The 17,619-nt window shown below is 41.2% G+C and overlaps 1 protein-coding gene across 1 annotated transcript in view; it reads left to right on the top strand.

Moving 5' to 3' along the window:
• The window catches only part of PARP4 (poly(ADP-ribose) polymerase family member 4), a 76,124-nt gene that overhangs the window by 4,283 nt on the left and 54,222 nt on the right, over positions 1 to 17,619 (top strand). Inside the window, 9 exon segments of the mRNA XM_019749611.3 lie at positions 1,703 to 1,835; positions 4,156 to 4,354; positions 5,619 to 5,685; positions 6,636 to 6,711; positions 7,442 to 7,555; positions 10,020 to 10,166; positions 10,724 to 10,861; positions 11,789 to 11,962; positions 14,629 to 14,786. Of these exon segments, the coding sequence (XP_019605170.3) occupies positions 1,704 to 1,835; positions 4,156 to 4,354; positions 5,619 to 5,685; positions 6,636 to 6,711; positions 7,442 to 7,555; positions 10,020 to 10,166; positions 10,724 to 10,861; positions 11,789 to 11,962; positions 14,629 to 14,786 (1,205 nt within the window). The 5' untranslated portion in view covers position 1,703.

Genomic DNA, 17,619 nt, shown 5'->3' with positions numbered 1-17,619 from the left:
ATAAAAAACAGTGAACACATATGAAATTAGTAAATATTAATGCTATAGAAAGGCAGAGTTAAATTATGGGACTTTAAGATCTTTCTTTAAGATCTCATGAGAAAAAAATTGTGAACCCCTAATATGTTCATTTGTTGAACAGATCCTACTAGGTCCTGTATGGGATATACAAGTTTGAGGTGGGAGGTAGGGGACAGGCCCAGCAAGAAGGAACAGCATGTGTGAAGGCCCAGAGGACCAAGTTTAGGTTTTTTTTTCCCCCAACCTGAAGAAAAAGCCACTGTGGCCAGGGAGAGAGATGTGCTGGCTGAAGCTGGGGAGAGAGGCCAGGCCTTGAACCATAAGAAATTTGAATTTCATTTGAAATACAATTTTCCAAAAAAAAGTTACTGAGGCAGTAGTGTGGAGAAGAGATTAGAGACAGAGAGGAGCAGAAGTGGGGAGCGGAGTCAGGACTCTACTGATGGAGCATGGGCAAGGGTGGGAGTGGAGATGGAGAACGTGAATAGTTTCTGGCTTTATTTAGGAGCAGTGATGGGAGATGCTGATGACAGAGATAATGGGGAGAAATAAGGGTAGTACCGAGTGGCTTGAGCAGCCAGCTGGACACAGCAGCCACCTGCCAAGAGGGAAACGGGGAGGCCTAGACTGGGAACTTGCCACGTGTGAGGTACGGGTGTTGGGGAAGCAGTGGGCATTTTGTCCTAAACTGGGGGTTGTCTGCATACAGACGGCATTTAGGGCCCCGAGGAATGGGCACCATTGCTCAGGTAGGAATTAGAGGGGGGACTTCAGCTGGGAAAACTGGACGTTCAGGATGGGGCTGGAGGAATGCAGACCCCCAATCGCATTCTCAGGACTGTGCTGGGTAGGCACCCTCGGAGAATGGCAGTGCCCAGCCATCCTAGAGCCTGCAGGGAATCTGCTGACTAACTCTCCTTAAACAAATGTTACACCCAGGAACCGCTTTTCACCAAACCCCAGCTGACTTTGGGCAGTCTGTTAGAGATGACTTCAGTTTTCCAAAACTGACAAATAGCTATTGTGAAGTAAACCCAGTATCTCATCATTTATTAGTTTTATTGTAAGATACACATAAAATTTATTTCAATTCAAAATATGCTTATTTTTTTAGAAGTAACTTTTTCTATATGTAGGATTGTAAAAGAAATTAAATGACTTCAAATGTGTCTCTATATATCTTCCCGTTTAAACTTAAGTTGTATATTTGTTTACTAATTGTTCAACTTATCTCTAGAATGGCTTAACAGAAACCCACATAACTTACAAGTTTCTTTGAATTTACAGGAGACTTACATATAAAAATCCATGGTTTCACTATCATATAATGTTAATTTGTAACTTAGAAATTAATGCTTTTGTATGCTTAAACCACACTTGATCTGTAACTGAAATCTGTCATGTTTTCATTAAGATGGGTATTATGGGTATTACACTAAAGGATTTTTGGGTGTCATAATATCAGCCATAAAGCTAGAAATGATTCTAAAATCAACACACACATTACAAACTTGGATAGTATTCAACTTCTGTTATTATAACATGATTTCAACATCTTTTTAATAAAAAAACACCCAATTTTCCCACAGTTTGCATGTAGAACGATCCTAAAGTCACTCATTTATATTCACTGAAAAGAGAATCCTTAAAAACTATGACTTGAAACTTATTTTTCCTACAGGATGACGGTGGGAGTCTTTGCAAGTTGTACCTTTTGTTTGAAAGTCAAGCACTTACCTCGTCAACAGAAGATAAAGCTGCAAACTGACATAAAGGAAAATGGTGGAAATGTTTCCTTTTTATTAAATCCCCAGGTATTTGCAAATTTCCTGAGAACTGTGTCATTGAAGGGAGCAGAGGTCGCGGTGGGAAGAGTAAGCCGCAAATTGGCAGCAGGAAAGTCAGCGAAAGCAGGAGAAGTGACACTGCCAACAGGGAAGTTGGGCTAGAGAGAGGCAGAGGCAGGAAGATCACCCAGTCCCATCTTTTCCCATTTTTGTGAGCTGTAGGACAATCCCATGTGCCCTGTGAATCTGATATTATTATAGCACAGCCAGGGATATAAATAGAAATAATTTCCAACCAGCCAAGCCTGCTCTTGAAGGAGAAAAGTTAGAATGTGCGGTGTTTGCAAAAAGCACACCATACAGTCACCAGTGTGTCACCACTGGAGTGACACCTGTATCATCGGGGACAGAAAGAAAAACATGCAGTGTAAACTGATCTTTGTACTGTTTGTTTACTTAAAGGTGGAAGGAAGCTACCTTCTCTCTCTTGAAATGAATTGTAGGTCTGACAGTTTAGATATAGAATTTCACAGCGAGAAGAAATCTTGGAAATAATGAAGGCTACCCTCTTTTTTAACCACCTCATCACAAGAAGTAAACACTGAAGTTTGAAGTCGGTAGGTCCCAGGCCTGCAAATGCAGAGCCTGCCCAGGTCCTCTGTTCTTCGCTGTATCAGTAGGCTGATGGGGCTGCCTCAGCCTCCCATTCCTGGACCACAGCCCTGAACTGAGCTTGCTGGCAGGGAGCCCGGGCTGCCCTGCGATGCGGATTCAACTCCAGCTGGATGCTGGGCGCATCTCTGGCATTTGGTAGTTTGCCTGTGGGTATCAGAAATGGAAGGCCCCTGTTTGCCTCCAGTTCCAGCAGAATTGTATTCACTTCCCTTGTACGGCTTTTCTGTCTCACCATTTCTGTGGATGATGAATAATTTATGCCTCTCAGTTTACCCTGGACATAGAGAATGCCAGCCTGGTCTCCCATTTTTATTTTTTTATTTTTTTTTTTGTTTTGTATTTTGTGTTTTTTTTTAAAAGATTTTATTGGGGACAGGGGACAAGACTTTTCTTTTTTTTTTTCATTGAAGGGAGCAGAGGTCGCAGTGGGAAGAGTAAGCCGCAAATTGGCAGCAGGAAAGTCAGCGAAGGCAGGAGAAGTGACACTGCCAACAGGGAAGTTGGGCTAGAGAGAAGCAGAGGCAGGAAGATCACCCAGTCCCATCTTTTCCCATTTTTGTGAGCTGTAGGACAATCCCATGTGCCCTGTGAATCTGATATTATTATAGCACAGCCAGGGATATAAATAGAAATAATTTCCAACCAGCCAAGCCTGCTCTTGAAGGAGAAAAGTTAGAATGTGCGGTGTACAGCGTGTACTTCCAGGACTTTTTTCCAAGTCAAGTTGTTGTCCTTTCAGTCTTAGTTGTGGAGGGCGCAGCTCAGCTCCAGTTCCAGTTGCTATTATTAGTTGCAGGAGGCGCAGCCTACCATCCCTTGGGGAACTCGAGGAGTTGAACCGGCAACCTTGTGGTAGAGAGCCCACTGGCCCATGTGGGAATCGAACCGGCAGCCTTTTGAGTTAAGAGCACAGAGCTCCAACCTCCTGAGCCACTGGCCGGCCCCCGGCCTCCCATTTTTAGATATTCTCATATACTCGGAGTGCAGCCTTGTTGGAAGTTGTTTTGCCAGTGTATATAAATGTTACAAATGTGCAACAAAGGAGACAGCAGGATACATAATGAGAAGGAATCATCTCCAACATAAATTGTCAAGTGGAAAAGCCAAGGACAGAAGCGTGTGTTAGTGTGCTGCCATCTGTGGCTTCAAAGGGGACTGTGTGCTTGTATGTGTCCTGTCTACATAGAACAGCTCTTGGAGGGTCCCCAAGGAACAGGGTACAACAGGTGCCTCAGGCGGTATTGTATTCCTTTTCAGATATTCTACAATGTGCATACGCTATTATAAGTTAATAAAATTACAAATTAACAAATTAAAATAGATAATAATAAATAGTCTTTGAACCTTCTATCCCACTCCTAAGGAAAAAAACAAGTGTACAAAGACAAAACAAAAAAACCAGTGTACCTTGAGCTCAGCATTGGGTACAGGGTGAAAATTTGGAAAGAAACTTTAAGATTGATTAGTCAATTGGGGTACATCCATACTCTTTAAAAACTGTTGATTTTATAAACTTTTATGTAACAAATTGTATTATTTATAAGTTTTAGAAATCTGAGAAAAATTATTACAAATTACCTTTAAATAAGACTTCAAGGGTGAAAATTGCATATACAGATTTCTTTGAATTTTATTTTTACTAATGCATAATGAATTGATTCTTTTTTCTTAGTGCACACACATAATCATAGACAATGTTGATGTTCTGAGCCAGTACCAACTGAACTCTCTCCAAAAGAAACACATCCATATTGCAAGCCCAGATTTTATATGGGAATCTATCAAAGAGAGGAGACTCTTGGACGTAAGGAATTATGATCCTAACAAGTCACCGGACAGCACACCACCTTGTCCAGAGGCAAGCAGTTCTGGTAAGTATCTCACACCAGACACTTCGTGTATTATTGGTGCTATAGTAACAATTCTGGTTTGTTCAAAGGTATTATAGACAAAAGATGGTCCAGAAATACAACAAAAATAAGTAGGCTTTTTGTTACCTCAGAAAATGGGCAGCAAAAAAGTGAAGGACAAAAGACTAGCAACAGAAATAGATTTCTCAATATCCATTCTAGTGTGGTCAGATTCAAAATGACTACAAAAAACACAGATAATGTCAGAAAACATGATGTGTAATTTTAACTGGGAAGGAGAAGAACATTTGTGTTAAAAAGTCATTGTCACAACTTAATGACTGGAAATTTTATGACCAGCATTTTGCTAAAGAAGTTCTTTCCAAAAGATGATATCTCCACAAGAAACATATCTCCTTTATAAACCCAGATTTTATTTTGGAATCTGTCCAAGAAGAAAGCCTTTGGACATAGAGAAGTGTACTCCTCATGAGACACATTGAAAGTCCAGCAGCTTTGTTAAATATTCACTTATAGTAAGCACATGATATATGTTAGATAAACTCTTGCATGATATCAACTGTATTATTTATAAAAATTGTAGACATCTTAGTTTTTTGGTATGGTGCAGAAATGCTGTCATCAGACTTTCTTCATAAAATGGTAGCTGAAACAAAAAGTCAGGATGATAAACTCCTTTTGTATTGAAAATATTTTTCAACATCCAGAATTATACAGTCAGATTCAGAATTACTACAAATACACTGATGACTTTTGAAATCTTGATAGCATAATTAAAACTGGAAAGAAATCCTTGCATTCAGAGAGGTATTCCTATATATAATAATGCTGTACTATTCCTCTGTAAGAAAAATATGAAGCAGAAATTGTGCAGCCTCACATAGGAACCTGATCCTGTAGTATGAGAAATTCATTTCATAACTATGTTCACCGTAATCTTCAGAAGAGAAGGATGCCATTCGAAATTGTCTGCCTGAAAACGAGTTTCAAATAGTACAGATTACATTAGAGTTTTCACATGCCTATTAAATAGAATTATAATGATATGTTCTCACCATCTTTTAATCTATCTTCCTCCTTTCCCACTTGTATTGTCCTTAGATTGCCAATAACTCTAGCTAATTTACGGACACCTTAAAGAAAACAAGATAGCATGGCAAATATGATCCATATTCAAGAGTTGTAGCAATTCCAGCATTTATTGTTAACCAATTTTAGTAAGTCTTAGGGTAGTAAACAAATATTTTGTTTGTTTTGATTCTAGAAGTGAAAACAGATGACCTATGCCTGGACAGTTCCACAGAGACGGAAAACACTGTGGAACTCACTAAGTAATCTTCTGATCTTTAAGCCTCGACAAAGTTTGCAAAATATTTTATAAACCTCAAGCACAGTATTAAAATGCTATTAGTACATCAATATTTTTGTATTGTTTCATCTTGCTTAACTCTTTATTGATCTAACTCTTTATTGAGTTTTTATTTATGTAAGACTTTCTTCAACTAGTGTAGTGATCATTATTTTTATCTTCTCAGTATTGTATAAGATTGAATATAATTGTGTTGTTGATTTGAAAAAAGAAAACCACTGGAGATGAAATTTGGGCAGTCTGCTCACTCTGTTACCTTATTGAAGAGCCTTTAGAGTGAAGACAGTTCTTACTCTCTACCTGATATTCTTAAAAATGGAAATAATAACAATCTTCCAAAATACAGTGAGTCTGAAGTTATACATGGCTTCTTAAAGTATACCCAAGGTTGCCGTATTCATAAGGCATCATATTTCATCTTATTTCATTCATTAACAGTAGTGCTGAAAGAGAGAACAAATACCAAAATTAAAAGTGCAGATTACAAGAAGTGTGACAGCTCTATTTTAAAAAGGAGTTGACTATAGTTCAAAGAGGTGTGGGCCTGTCTGTGGTGACCTGGCACCCGAGGGTCCATCTCAGCATGAACGCAGGCCGTTTGGAGAAAACGAGGACCTGTTTTCTCCAACACAATGACCTGTTTCTTGTATGCCTCTGCTTCTTCTATATGCCTTCCTCGCTGTCCAACATAGACACTCATGGTATTCAGCATCAGAGCTCTAGAATTACGTAAAGAAGGAATCCAGCTCATTCCACAAGATCTTTTAACTATCTTTAGAATACCTGAGGTGGCATTAGGCACTTATATGCATTTTGTATGGAATTAGGAAAGCTACAAGAAGGATTTTATGAAAATTCTGTTTAGTCTAAAAGTTGATTTCAATGTTAAAATTTTAATTATACATATTTCAGGGTTAATACGGAGAATGTGGAAATTCCTTATTTTCCTCAAGATTTTGAAGTTGCAAAATACGAAACCTTGGAAAAAGTAAGTCTGATTTCTATTTTGGAAAAAAATAACTGTTTGACTGTCTTCTGATTATTTTTCCTGTTTGATAATTTCCTTATTGTTTGAAAAATTGTGCATCTCCTGAATAATATTCCTTAATGTATGAGTTGATTTTTAATAGGAAAATTATTTAAAATTTAATGTTTAATTTTTTTAGCATTTTTATTGTAAGAGTAATACATGCTCATAATAAAAATGTAAACAGTACAAAATATTAATATGACATTAAAAGTAAAGGTCCTCCTCCCTGTTATTGACAATTTTTGTATTTTAAGAGTAGATTTGATGCCCAATATTTATAGCTTGTTGAATTACAATTACTTTTGATTAAAAAGAAAAACAAAAAACTTTTCTCCAACATCATAGAAATGCATACTAGTTTTAGCATTCAAAATGATGCTCCATTTGTATTTTTTAGGTAGTTTAATAAAATGTAACTTGAAAATAACATTCTCTCTATGATAAAGAAGGTATGAAAAGTGGTACTGTTTAAACATATACAGATACATTTATAGTGAAAATACAGGAGGGAAATATACCAAAATATTAATAGTGATTCTGTAGTATGATTTCAGGTGACGTTTATTTTATTTTTTTACATTGTATTTCCAAATAAGCCCGTATTCGTTTTATAATCAGTATTTTTAAATGGTGTGTGTGGTTTGTTATTTACTGAATGCAGCTTATAAAAGAACAAGCTCTTTTCCAGGTGGGGCTGGAGGGGTGTCAGGAGACAGCCGTGGTGGAGTTGCAGTGCTCTCAGGACGCTGGGGACCCTGTCTTCCTCATATCCGCACACTTCCTCACGGCCGGGGGCACTGAGGTAACTACCTTTATGCTGATTCCTATGTGTTTATCCACCCTTCTTCCTAACATGTTCCCTTAAAATTGGCCAGTGAACCAGCCAACCTGTTCACCTTCTTCTTTCTACCTGGTAAATAGTTTTGAAAAGTGGAAATGTGTCCCCTTTTGGAAAGTGGCATCAGGGAAAGGCACTCACTATATAACGGTTGCCACTCCTGTTCTGAGTCACTTATGGGAACTTTCCAAACATACACACCTGTACAAGCAATCCATTCACACACCCCAATAAGCATCTACTATGTACCAAGCAATCTACTAGAGGGTGGGACCCAAAGATAAAAAATGCTCCTACCTGCCCTTCAGAAATCACCACCTGGGAAATACCACATTCATGATTGAGCCCCGCTGTGACAGAAGTGAGAGTGAAATGTGTATGGAGTATTGTTGGCTCCCACAGCAAGGAAGGCTTTGCAGAGGCTGTGACCTTTGCCTAGGTCAGTGTCAAGTCAAGGGCGTGATTCCAACCTAAAACAATTATGAAACAAAAATGAGTTCAGAACGAACACCTAAAGTTCAAGGAACAAGCAGCAACACCCACCGGGCTGTACTCTGCTCAGACATTCAGCTTCCGGGCAGGAAACCGAGGCACAGAGGCACTACTCAGTGAGGTGGGTGGTCCCCCGGCAGTTCACCCAGGCTCTGTATATGGCTTGCTTTGCCCACTCCAGGTGTCAGCTTGTGAGAACAAGGGAGACTCATGTCAGGTGGGTGCAGGACCTACCTGACTGAGAAGCCCACCCACAGAAGCCAGACCTCTTGTAACAGGCCTTAGTTGGAGTCCCTGCTCTCAGTGATGCCGGCCAAGGCTCTGGTTTGTGCCGCTACATATGGTTCATGCATTGAACTCCCAGTCCCAATGCGATTGATTAGTGACAGGTCACTGTTACGCAAGCAATTTTGCCCAATATGACAGCCGACACTCCACCCTTACCAGGTTTCCATGGGAACAGATATAAAAAGTTAATCCAAGATCAAATGTGTCCAAGAAGGGGAAAAGAATTTGTTTATCTTTTACCCAAAAATGTACTCTTTTTTTTCAGAGAATTTACTTGTGTGGGTAAAAAAGTAAGTAAAAATGACGTTGAAAACCATGATAAAATGTGTTATAAATTTTTTTCTTCATTGAGAAAGATAATGCTGCTCTCTAGGCCACCCTGTTCCTTCCTGCTTTCTATGCAGAGAGCTGTACTAGGTGCCTTCCTCCCTCGCAGGCCTGAATCCCGGGTGCGCTTGTGGTGGTGAGTCTGTCCACCCCCACAGAAATGGCCCTCACTTCACCCGCGGGGACAAACTGCCCTGCACAGGAGGCTCCTGTAGCTCACCTTCCCCTTTACCTAACCATTTTGCTGGAAACCTTCCAAAATTATGATAAACTCTTCCTTCTTCAATGGAATGACTTGAATGTGACATACTTCTTCTCACCAACTTTAGAGGTGTCCTGTAGCCACCAGTCTGAGGCGGTTTATCAGTGTCATACCGTGTTTCCCAGAAAATAAGACCGAGCCAATCAGCTCTAATGCGTCTTTTGGAGCAGAAATTAATATAAGACCTGGTCTTATTTTACTATAATATAAGACCAGGTCTTATATAATGTAATGTAATATAATATAGTACCAGGTCTTATATTAATTTTTTGCTCCAAAAGATGCATTAGAGGTGATTGTCCAGCTAGGTTTTATTTTCAGGGATACAGGGCAGTAGGTGGGCAGTAGCTCCCCTGGGGTTGTGCTACCCAGAGCTAGGGGCTTGACAACACCCGCAAGGACACTCCAGCGCCCAGAGGACAGTCCTCCCTGTCCTCTGAGGTAAATGTTGGGATAACTGCTCATCACGCAGCAGGGATTTCCAGAAAGAGCAGAAAATGCCTCATGGCAGGCAGGCTGGAGCGAGGGGGCATTGGTGCCTTTGCAGAGGACCTCTCACTTTGCCTCTGACAAAGTTTGCGTGACCTAAGAGCTTTCCTGCCTGTTCTCCTGACCAGTAGCTACCATCTCGTCCTGACTATGCAGCTGTCTCTATGGTACCTCATTTCTGAAGTATTTTTCATTTCTTACCCTCCCCCAATTTATTTTTCTCATTCCCAGAAAGCTAAAAGGCCAGATTTGAAAGCTAATTAGATAGTATGTAAAGTAAGACTGCAGTCTCTGAATGAGTGTTGGAGTGACTCTCCAGTGAATCAAATGTGTCTTTTCTGCCAGTTGTGTCTTTTCTGCTAAAGGATTTCTCCCTTTCAGGTTTTAGGCTGTTTTGTGAAGAATTGGAGCTCTAATTGGAAAAACTAGTTTCTCAGCTCCTTCATGGCAAAGATCTAATACCTTACTTGTGTTCCTGTTCCCCTGTATATAGTAGGTGCTCAATAAAGACTGGTGCTAAGTGACTGTACCGTCACATCCTAACACTTCACCACATACTGTAATTCACAGACCAGAAGTCAGTTCTCTGTGAAGACCTCTGCAGATGCGAATGAGTGCTACGAGAATTACATCGAAGGACTGAAGAAGCAAGGATTTCTGCTGAGAGAACATTTTACCCCCGAAGCCACCCAATTAGCATCTGAAAAATTGCAAGCAGTAAGATTGATTTATCCATACTATTTTGTGTTAGTGATTGAATATTTTGAAAAACGTATTTCCTCCGTGACAAATAAAAAACTGGCAGGAGAGAGGAGCGGGCATTAACAAAGGAAGTAAATCCACAGAAAGGCATGGAAGCTGAGCGGGGGTGACTTCTAGGGTGAGCCACAAAGTTTAGGGCTTATTTTAGCAACAAGACCTCACAGCTTTCCAGAGGTTTCATTCTAACCCAGGCTGGGTGTCAGGGCTCCATAATCCTTAATAGTATTTAACCTCTAATGCTAGTGGCATGCCTAAAAGCTTACAGGGTGAAGAAAAAGGCAAAAGGAAAAATAAAATGGAAGCAAAAGAGAGAAGTGGGGGGAAGTAAGATGGCAGAAGGTGGAGGGAGAACGGAGCGGAAGGGGTCCCGAGCAGTCACATACTTGGCCGCGGGCTCTCCTTGGCTGTGATTACTTCTCACGCCTCTCATTTCTTGGTTTAAACAAACCTACTCATTAACATGAACACTTTCTGTTGGTGGGTTTTTTTCTTTTGCTGTTTTGTTGTTACAGTTGCTTTTAGAGGAAGTAATACATTCAAGCACTCTGAGCCAAGAGGTGAGCGATTTGGTGGAGATGATTTGGGCAGAGGCTCTCGGCCACCTGGAGCACATGCTCCTCACGTCTGTGAACCAGATCAGTCTTAACGACGTAAGTCACGTGTGTCCTTGAAACAGCCTCTAACATGACAAAGCTGGTTTCCTGGTGTCTTGGCCTCGGTGATACCGATTCTGTTTGAGTGCTGGTCCAGTTGTTTGTGGGTGCTTTCTTACCCTGGAGAAGGGGAACACCGAGAGTGCTGAGAGGAAATGAGCTTCCAGGAAACCCAGACATTCCTACCTGTAAAATGTCAGACATGAGAGCTGAGTGGCTTTTGGTGTTGGCTCATGAGGAGGCCTGCTCCGCTGAGCCAAGAGGCCTGCAGCAGGCCCGAGGGTGTGGATGCTGTGTTCCTCACCTACTCCATAACAACTGCTGCAGAGTCCTGCACCGTCTTACCATCCCAGGGAAGGGCAGGAAGGCTTCCAGCCCTCCAGAACCTGTTCTTCTTAATTTATTTCAGGGCGAAAAAGGTTTCCTGGGGTACAGTTTGAAAAGTACTTGCGTAATTCGAAACATTTCTTTTGTTTCTAGTTTTATTGTGATATCTTTCTAAATGTCTTATGTGAAAAGCAAGTCTCTAATTATGAAATGATATTAAGAAACAATTTTGTTAGGTATGCTAAGACATGAGTGAAAATAATCCTCACTCGGAAAAAAAAGAAAAGCAAGTCTCCTACCATTGCATGAGTATTCCTCTCTCTGTGATGTAGATATAAAAACATATAGACACAGATATCGAAGACTGGTTCTTTCCTCTAGTTAAGCCAAGCCTGGTTTGGGGAAACTCATGGCACTGTCGTCACCACAAGGTGCGTCTCCAGTGAACGTAGCATTTGTTTTACAGCAGGTGTCCAGTAGGAAGCGAGTACCTGTACCATATCTAACAGCGGTTTTATATACTTTTACACATGTTCCCTCACTTTTTCTATGATTATCAAGATCTCACTTTAATAAGCATTTGTTATCTATTTAAAGGTGAGCAAGGCAGAGGGAATTCTCCTCCGAGTAAAGGCGGCACTGAAAAATGGAGAAACAGAAGAGCAGTTGCAAAAGATGATGAGTGAGTTCTACAGATTAATACCTCACAGAGGTATAGTAACTGAAGAAGTTAACCTGAGACTATTAGCCAAGAAAGAGGACCTCTGCCAGGTAACTCTGAAATACAGAATTCAATTTAAAATATGTTGGGGGAGGGGTCTTTCCTTTCAAATCTGATGAATAAGGAAGGTAACAACACTGAATCACAAAAGTTGTCTCTAGAGTTTGCTTGAAAATAAATTGTTGAGCCATTTTTGAATGCTTTGGGTCCTCATGGAAGTTATTTGAACCATATTCCCAAATGTGAATGTGTTGGAATAGTAGTACAAATGCAAGTCTGTTTAGAATTACTGCACTATAAGATAATTTACCAGGTCAGGAGATGAGTTAGGGTTCTACCTGCAGAAGAAACTGAAAGCTGCAACTGACTTGAGCAAGGAGGACACTTATCACCCCGTGTAATAGGTTGTGGGGTACAGCTGGTCCAGTTCACTCTGAGGTTGTCGCTTCATCCATTTCTCGCCTTCCTGTGAAGTGACAGCTGCCCTCTCAGCCTGGTCCCCCTTACCATCAGCTTACAGTTACAATAGTTCATAGCATCCCATTCACAATATATTTTTTTGGTGTCTCTTAGAGTAAGCCCTTGGCGGACTCTTATTTCATTGGTCAGAATTGAGTGATGTACATTTGTAAGCCAGTCACTGGCGAGGAGAATGGAATTCCTGTGACTGCTTGGAAATGGGCTGTCCCCCTCGAGCTGTGAGAGGAGGACCAGGGCTCAGTTAGCAAAGAGGAAGGCAGGAAGGCAACCACAGTGTCCACCTAGCCTTGGATGGCACCCACATGACTCTCTGGTTCTGTGCTGCCTCATCCCTGCAGGAAGGCATTGGGACAAGGTCACAGATGCGTGGCCTAGACTTCAGAGGAATTTGTAGGTGGGAAATTTTGCACGTTGGGGGGAAATTTAGCTTTCAGTGGGTTCTCAGAAGAGTCTGTAATCTTCAATAAGTGAAGAATCAACTAAAGAGATGAACCAGTGAATGAGATGATGAAGGACCCTCTCGAATGTCAATTCCATGATTTGCCTAGTACCCACCATAAGACCTTAGTCTTCGATTTTGCTACTGAGAGGATACGTATGCTGCCCATCCAAGATCTTTCTCATTTAAATTTTACATTTTCAACAGGTAGTAGATCTGCATGATTTAGAAGTCAAAATTATACTAAAAACGTACACTCAACACAGTTTCTGTCCTGTCCCCTCCACCCCATGCCAGCTCCCCACCCTGATCCATAACCATTTCTACTAGTTTCTTGTTTGTCTCTGCAGTTTCTTTATGCAGACCAATATGAATAGGAACATAGTATACCGCTTGTTATGTAAAAATGGAGGGGGGAATACTCTTTTCTACTAATGATTTTGTAATAATATTTACTCCTCCCCGGTTTTTTCTGTGTCCCACGGTGGACTGTGCACGTCTCCGGGCACCCACTGTCACCCACTTTCGACTGGCTGTTACAGACAGTGCCCGAGTGAACAACCCTGTGTGTCTGTCGCTTCCTGCTTGTACAGGGGTGTCTGTGGGATATGGCCCCAGCAGGAGAGGTGCTGGCCTACAGGATGCATGCGTCTGTGGTTGTGAAAGCCTCTGATACCTCACAAGGGTTACATTTCCAATAAATGAGTCTGCTTCCTTATCTTACCAACAACAGCGTATTTGTCCAGTCTGTATATGAGCAGTGGCCTCTCAGTGGTGAGCCTGAGCACCTTTCCAGATGGTGAAGGGATGCTTGTGTTTCTTTTTCTGTGAACTGTCTACTCATGTTCTTTGCCTCTTTTTCTTCTGAGTCCTGACACTTTCTTTAGGACTTCAGGAGTTCTTTCTAAGTTAGGGAGCTTAGACTGTTGCAAATGAGTTGCAAATATTTTCTGCCATTTATTTGGTTATTTTACTTTGCTTATGATGAATTTGTTGGTGGTGATGAACTTGTTTTCTTTCACCATACAGAAATGTTTTATTCGTATATAGGAAAATGCATGGATCTTTTATGGCAGGTAGATTTGATAGAGTTAGAAAGCCTCTCCCCACTCTAAGGTCATAAAGATGCATGGCAGCCAAATGCCTGGTGCTCCCCTTCAGTATCTCTTTAGTCTCAAAGATGTGAAAGTAGCACATCCCTGTATTAAACGTAGTTCACATTATTCAGGAGGTACAGTCTCTCCTCAAACTCCATGACTTATGAGTATAGTAAATACGTTGTCAGGGGACGAACCTGTGTTATACATGTCTGTGTCTTTCAAATCCAATACCGTGCCTGGCATACAGAACACACTTAATGAATTTTTGTTAAGCAGAATTGAATTTGAAGTCTGGTGATCAGCGCTCCTGCTTTGTCACTGTCCCCCCCTCTTCACTTGAGCAATTAATTAATCTTGAGCAATTAATTTAACTTCACAGAGCCTCACGTTCCTTATGTGTACAACGAAGCTAATAAGATCCAGTAAGACCAGTGTTGTGGTGTAGACTAAAGGAATAATACACTTGAAAACAATTAGTATGTGCTATCCTAATGTACACTATTATTATTATATGTTGCTATCATTGAGGCAACTGTATCCCTTTAATGTGTCACCTACATACAGTACAGGCAGATACTGATCAAAAGCTTTGGAGGAAAACAAGCTTATTTTTCCACTCTTCTTGAGAAACCATAACATGATACAAGTATTTTGATATGTGGTGATTCTAACATCTGTGTATCATTTCCATCTACAGCTAATAAGGGACATGGTTAATGTCTGTGAAACTAATTTGTCCAAACCCAACCCACCATCTCTTGCCAAGTACCGAGCTTTGAGATGCAAAATTGAGCATGTTGAACAGAACACGGAAGAATTTTTCAGAGTTAAAGAGGTACTGCAGAGTAATCACAGGTAAGCACCAGAAATAATGAGGCTCTGTTCTTCTTGTAACACTATTTCAGGTTCTCATACAGAACTGATCGTCACAATTACCTGGATACGTTCTTCCTCAGTAACAAGGTAACTGTGTTGTAATGACCGGTTACTTTCTTCTGTGTTTGTAATGGGGTGTGGGGCAGTATGCTACACTTGAAAACACTCCCTACTCTTCCATGTGGATTTTAAGGTTACCAAATTGTGATGGAATTACGTTTAAAATTTTTAAGTCAAAGCATATTTAAGTTTGTATTTTGAAGGGTATTACATAGGAAAATGCACTTAAATTAAGATATTTAAAGTGCAGAAATATACGTGTGGCAGCTTCTAAGCTGGCCACCCTGTGGCACAAAAACCTGGAGAACTTGTCGAGATCTATGGCCCCTAGACATCAGTCACATTTGTTTGCTCATTGAACATGCATGTTCCTGTCTCGTGCTGGTGTGTATCCTGCAACCTGGGGCAGCAACAATACCAGCAGATAGATGGTCAGTGAGCTGCTCAGACAAGCTCTCAGTGGTGTTATGCCTCTGTGGGATCACCTTGGCTAAGAGCCTGGACCCAGCGTCAAGGTTCAGAAGCCAGTCGTGTTGATTATTCTCGAGGCTGGCCCAACTTTCATTGGCTTGGCCATCCCTCCCACGGCAGGTCTGCCAGCAGTCTCTCTCCTTGGCACTTCTGGCACCTTGGTTCTCAGGTATGGCCAGGTGAACCTGCAGCAGTCTTGCACATTCTTTAGAGCCAATGGTGCCAATTCACAACTGCTCATACCAGCTTGTGGGACCTCGTTGTTAAATTTTTAGTCATTTTGTTAACTGATGTTAAACCACCTGTAACGTGAAATCAGCTATGGTTGGAGAATTTACACACTGAGGAAATCAAATGCTACAGGGAAGGGCCATGTGTGGGCTTTCTCTGTTCACAGTTGCTTTTCTGGCGCCATTCTAGAACCAGATCCAGCCATGCCGCCCTAGACTAGTTCTGGCATATCTCAGCATACATCCTGCCTTCCTTGGGCAGTCATGCTCGGTTCTGCTCCCAGTACCACTTCACACCCATGGTGATGGTTAAGTGTTATTGAGGATTTGGAGAACCTGGAACCCTCATACATGGCTCATGGAAATTTACAGTGGTACAGCTGCTATTGGGTGATTCCTCAACAAACGAAACACAGAATTATCGTATGCCCCAGCAAGTCCACACCTTGTTACATACCCAAAAGAACTAAAAAGAAGGACTCAAACAGATACTTGTACATGCGTGTTCATCGCAGCACTCTTCAAATAGCTAAAATGTAGGAATAGCCCAAATGTCTATCAGTGGATGTTTGGATTAGCAAAATGTGGTCTAGCCACATAATGGAATATTATTCAGCCACGAAAAGGAATGAAGCACTGAAACATGCTACAACATAGGTGGACCTCAAAAACACTGTGCTCAGTGAAAGAAGCCAGACACAAAGGATCACATATCATATGATTCCATTCATATGAACGGTCTAGAATAGATAAGTCAAGTCTGTGGAGACAGATGCAAATTGCCTGGTGCCAAGGGGACAGGAATGGAGACTGACTGCTAGTGGGTATGCGGTGTTCTTTTGGGGATGAAATGTTTTGGAACTAAATAGAGTTGTGGTTGCACAACATTGTGAATGTACTAAATACCACTGAACTGTACACATCAAAATTATTTTATCTGATGTGAATTGTACATCAGAAAAAACCCATTCTGTAGATCGCTTCCAGATTTTGCTTTTATATATAATCAAATTATTTTGATTTCTTTTGATTTGACTCCGTCTCTGCTAGGATCTAATACTAATGCAGAGACTAGTAGCAATGTGAAGGTAGAATCAGGAGGGGAGTGACAGCTTTCTCCAGGAGTCAAAGGGAAGGAAGAGCTACGTCCTAGATCCCTGAGATGGGGGTGCAGTTAAACCACCTAATGTAACTCAAGCCCTTGGAGACCTCACCACCCCACCTGAGTATTCATACAGCAAAATTGGACCTCTTCCTAGGGAGAGAGCCTCCTGCTGGGAAAAATGAGATTTTCTCCATTTCATTTCACTAATAATGATTTTTTCATATTAATTTTTTTCTTGTTCTAAAATTTATATTCTTTGCTGAAAGTTTAAAAACTGTGGAAAAACGTGAAGAGAATTAAAGATCACCCAAAATCTCACCACGCAGAGATAACTGGAGATTATATACTCACTCTTAACATTTTGGTACAGAGCATATCCCAAACGGAATTGTTGATTCTGCTCTCACCCACTGGTGTTCTAGGAAGCTAGCTCTCTGGAATAAAGGTCCTGATTTGTACCACTTGCTGATTGCGGTGTAAATACTCCTGCCGTAGTTCACGTCAAGCTACCTGCGTGACGTTACTGAACGTGAGGTTGGGACGACGAGTTCCACAGGCTCTCATATCCCCTCGCAGCCCCTAGTTGTACCCCCCGTCTTTCCTCTGCTTCCGTGTCTTAGCTCGCTCATTCCCACATCACGTGTTCTGTCGCATCTATCTCCCAAATCTATTCAATCCACTGGCTTCCATTTACACTGCCGCCATCTTTAGTGCAGACCGTTGCGTCGTCTCCACCACCGCAGCAGCGTCCTTCCTGATGTTTCCACCCCTGCCCCATCCAGTATCTTTTCCCATAACAACCAGTTAAATCTGAAAATACATACTGTATTATGCCATGTTCCAATAAATGTCACCGCCAAAGAGAGGCCTTTCTTGACCACCTCTCTCAGTCTGGCGGTTTTCCTTAGCACTTAAAACCAGACATTTTGTTAACTTCTTGATTTTG

This window comes from Rhinolophus sinicus, chromosome 16, assembly GCF_057876585.1.
Source record: "Rhinolophus sinicus isolate RSI-liver-muscle chromosome 16, RSI-T2T, whole genome shotgun sequence".
Lineage (NCBI taxonomy): Eukaryota > Metazoa > Chordata > Mammalia > Chiroptera > Rhinolophidae > Rhinolophus > Rhinolophus sinicus.
The sequence above is the reverse complement of the archived record's forward strand: the minus strand, read 5'-3'. Positions and strand labels throughout refer to the sequence as shown.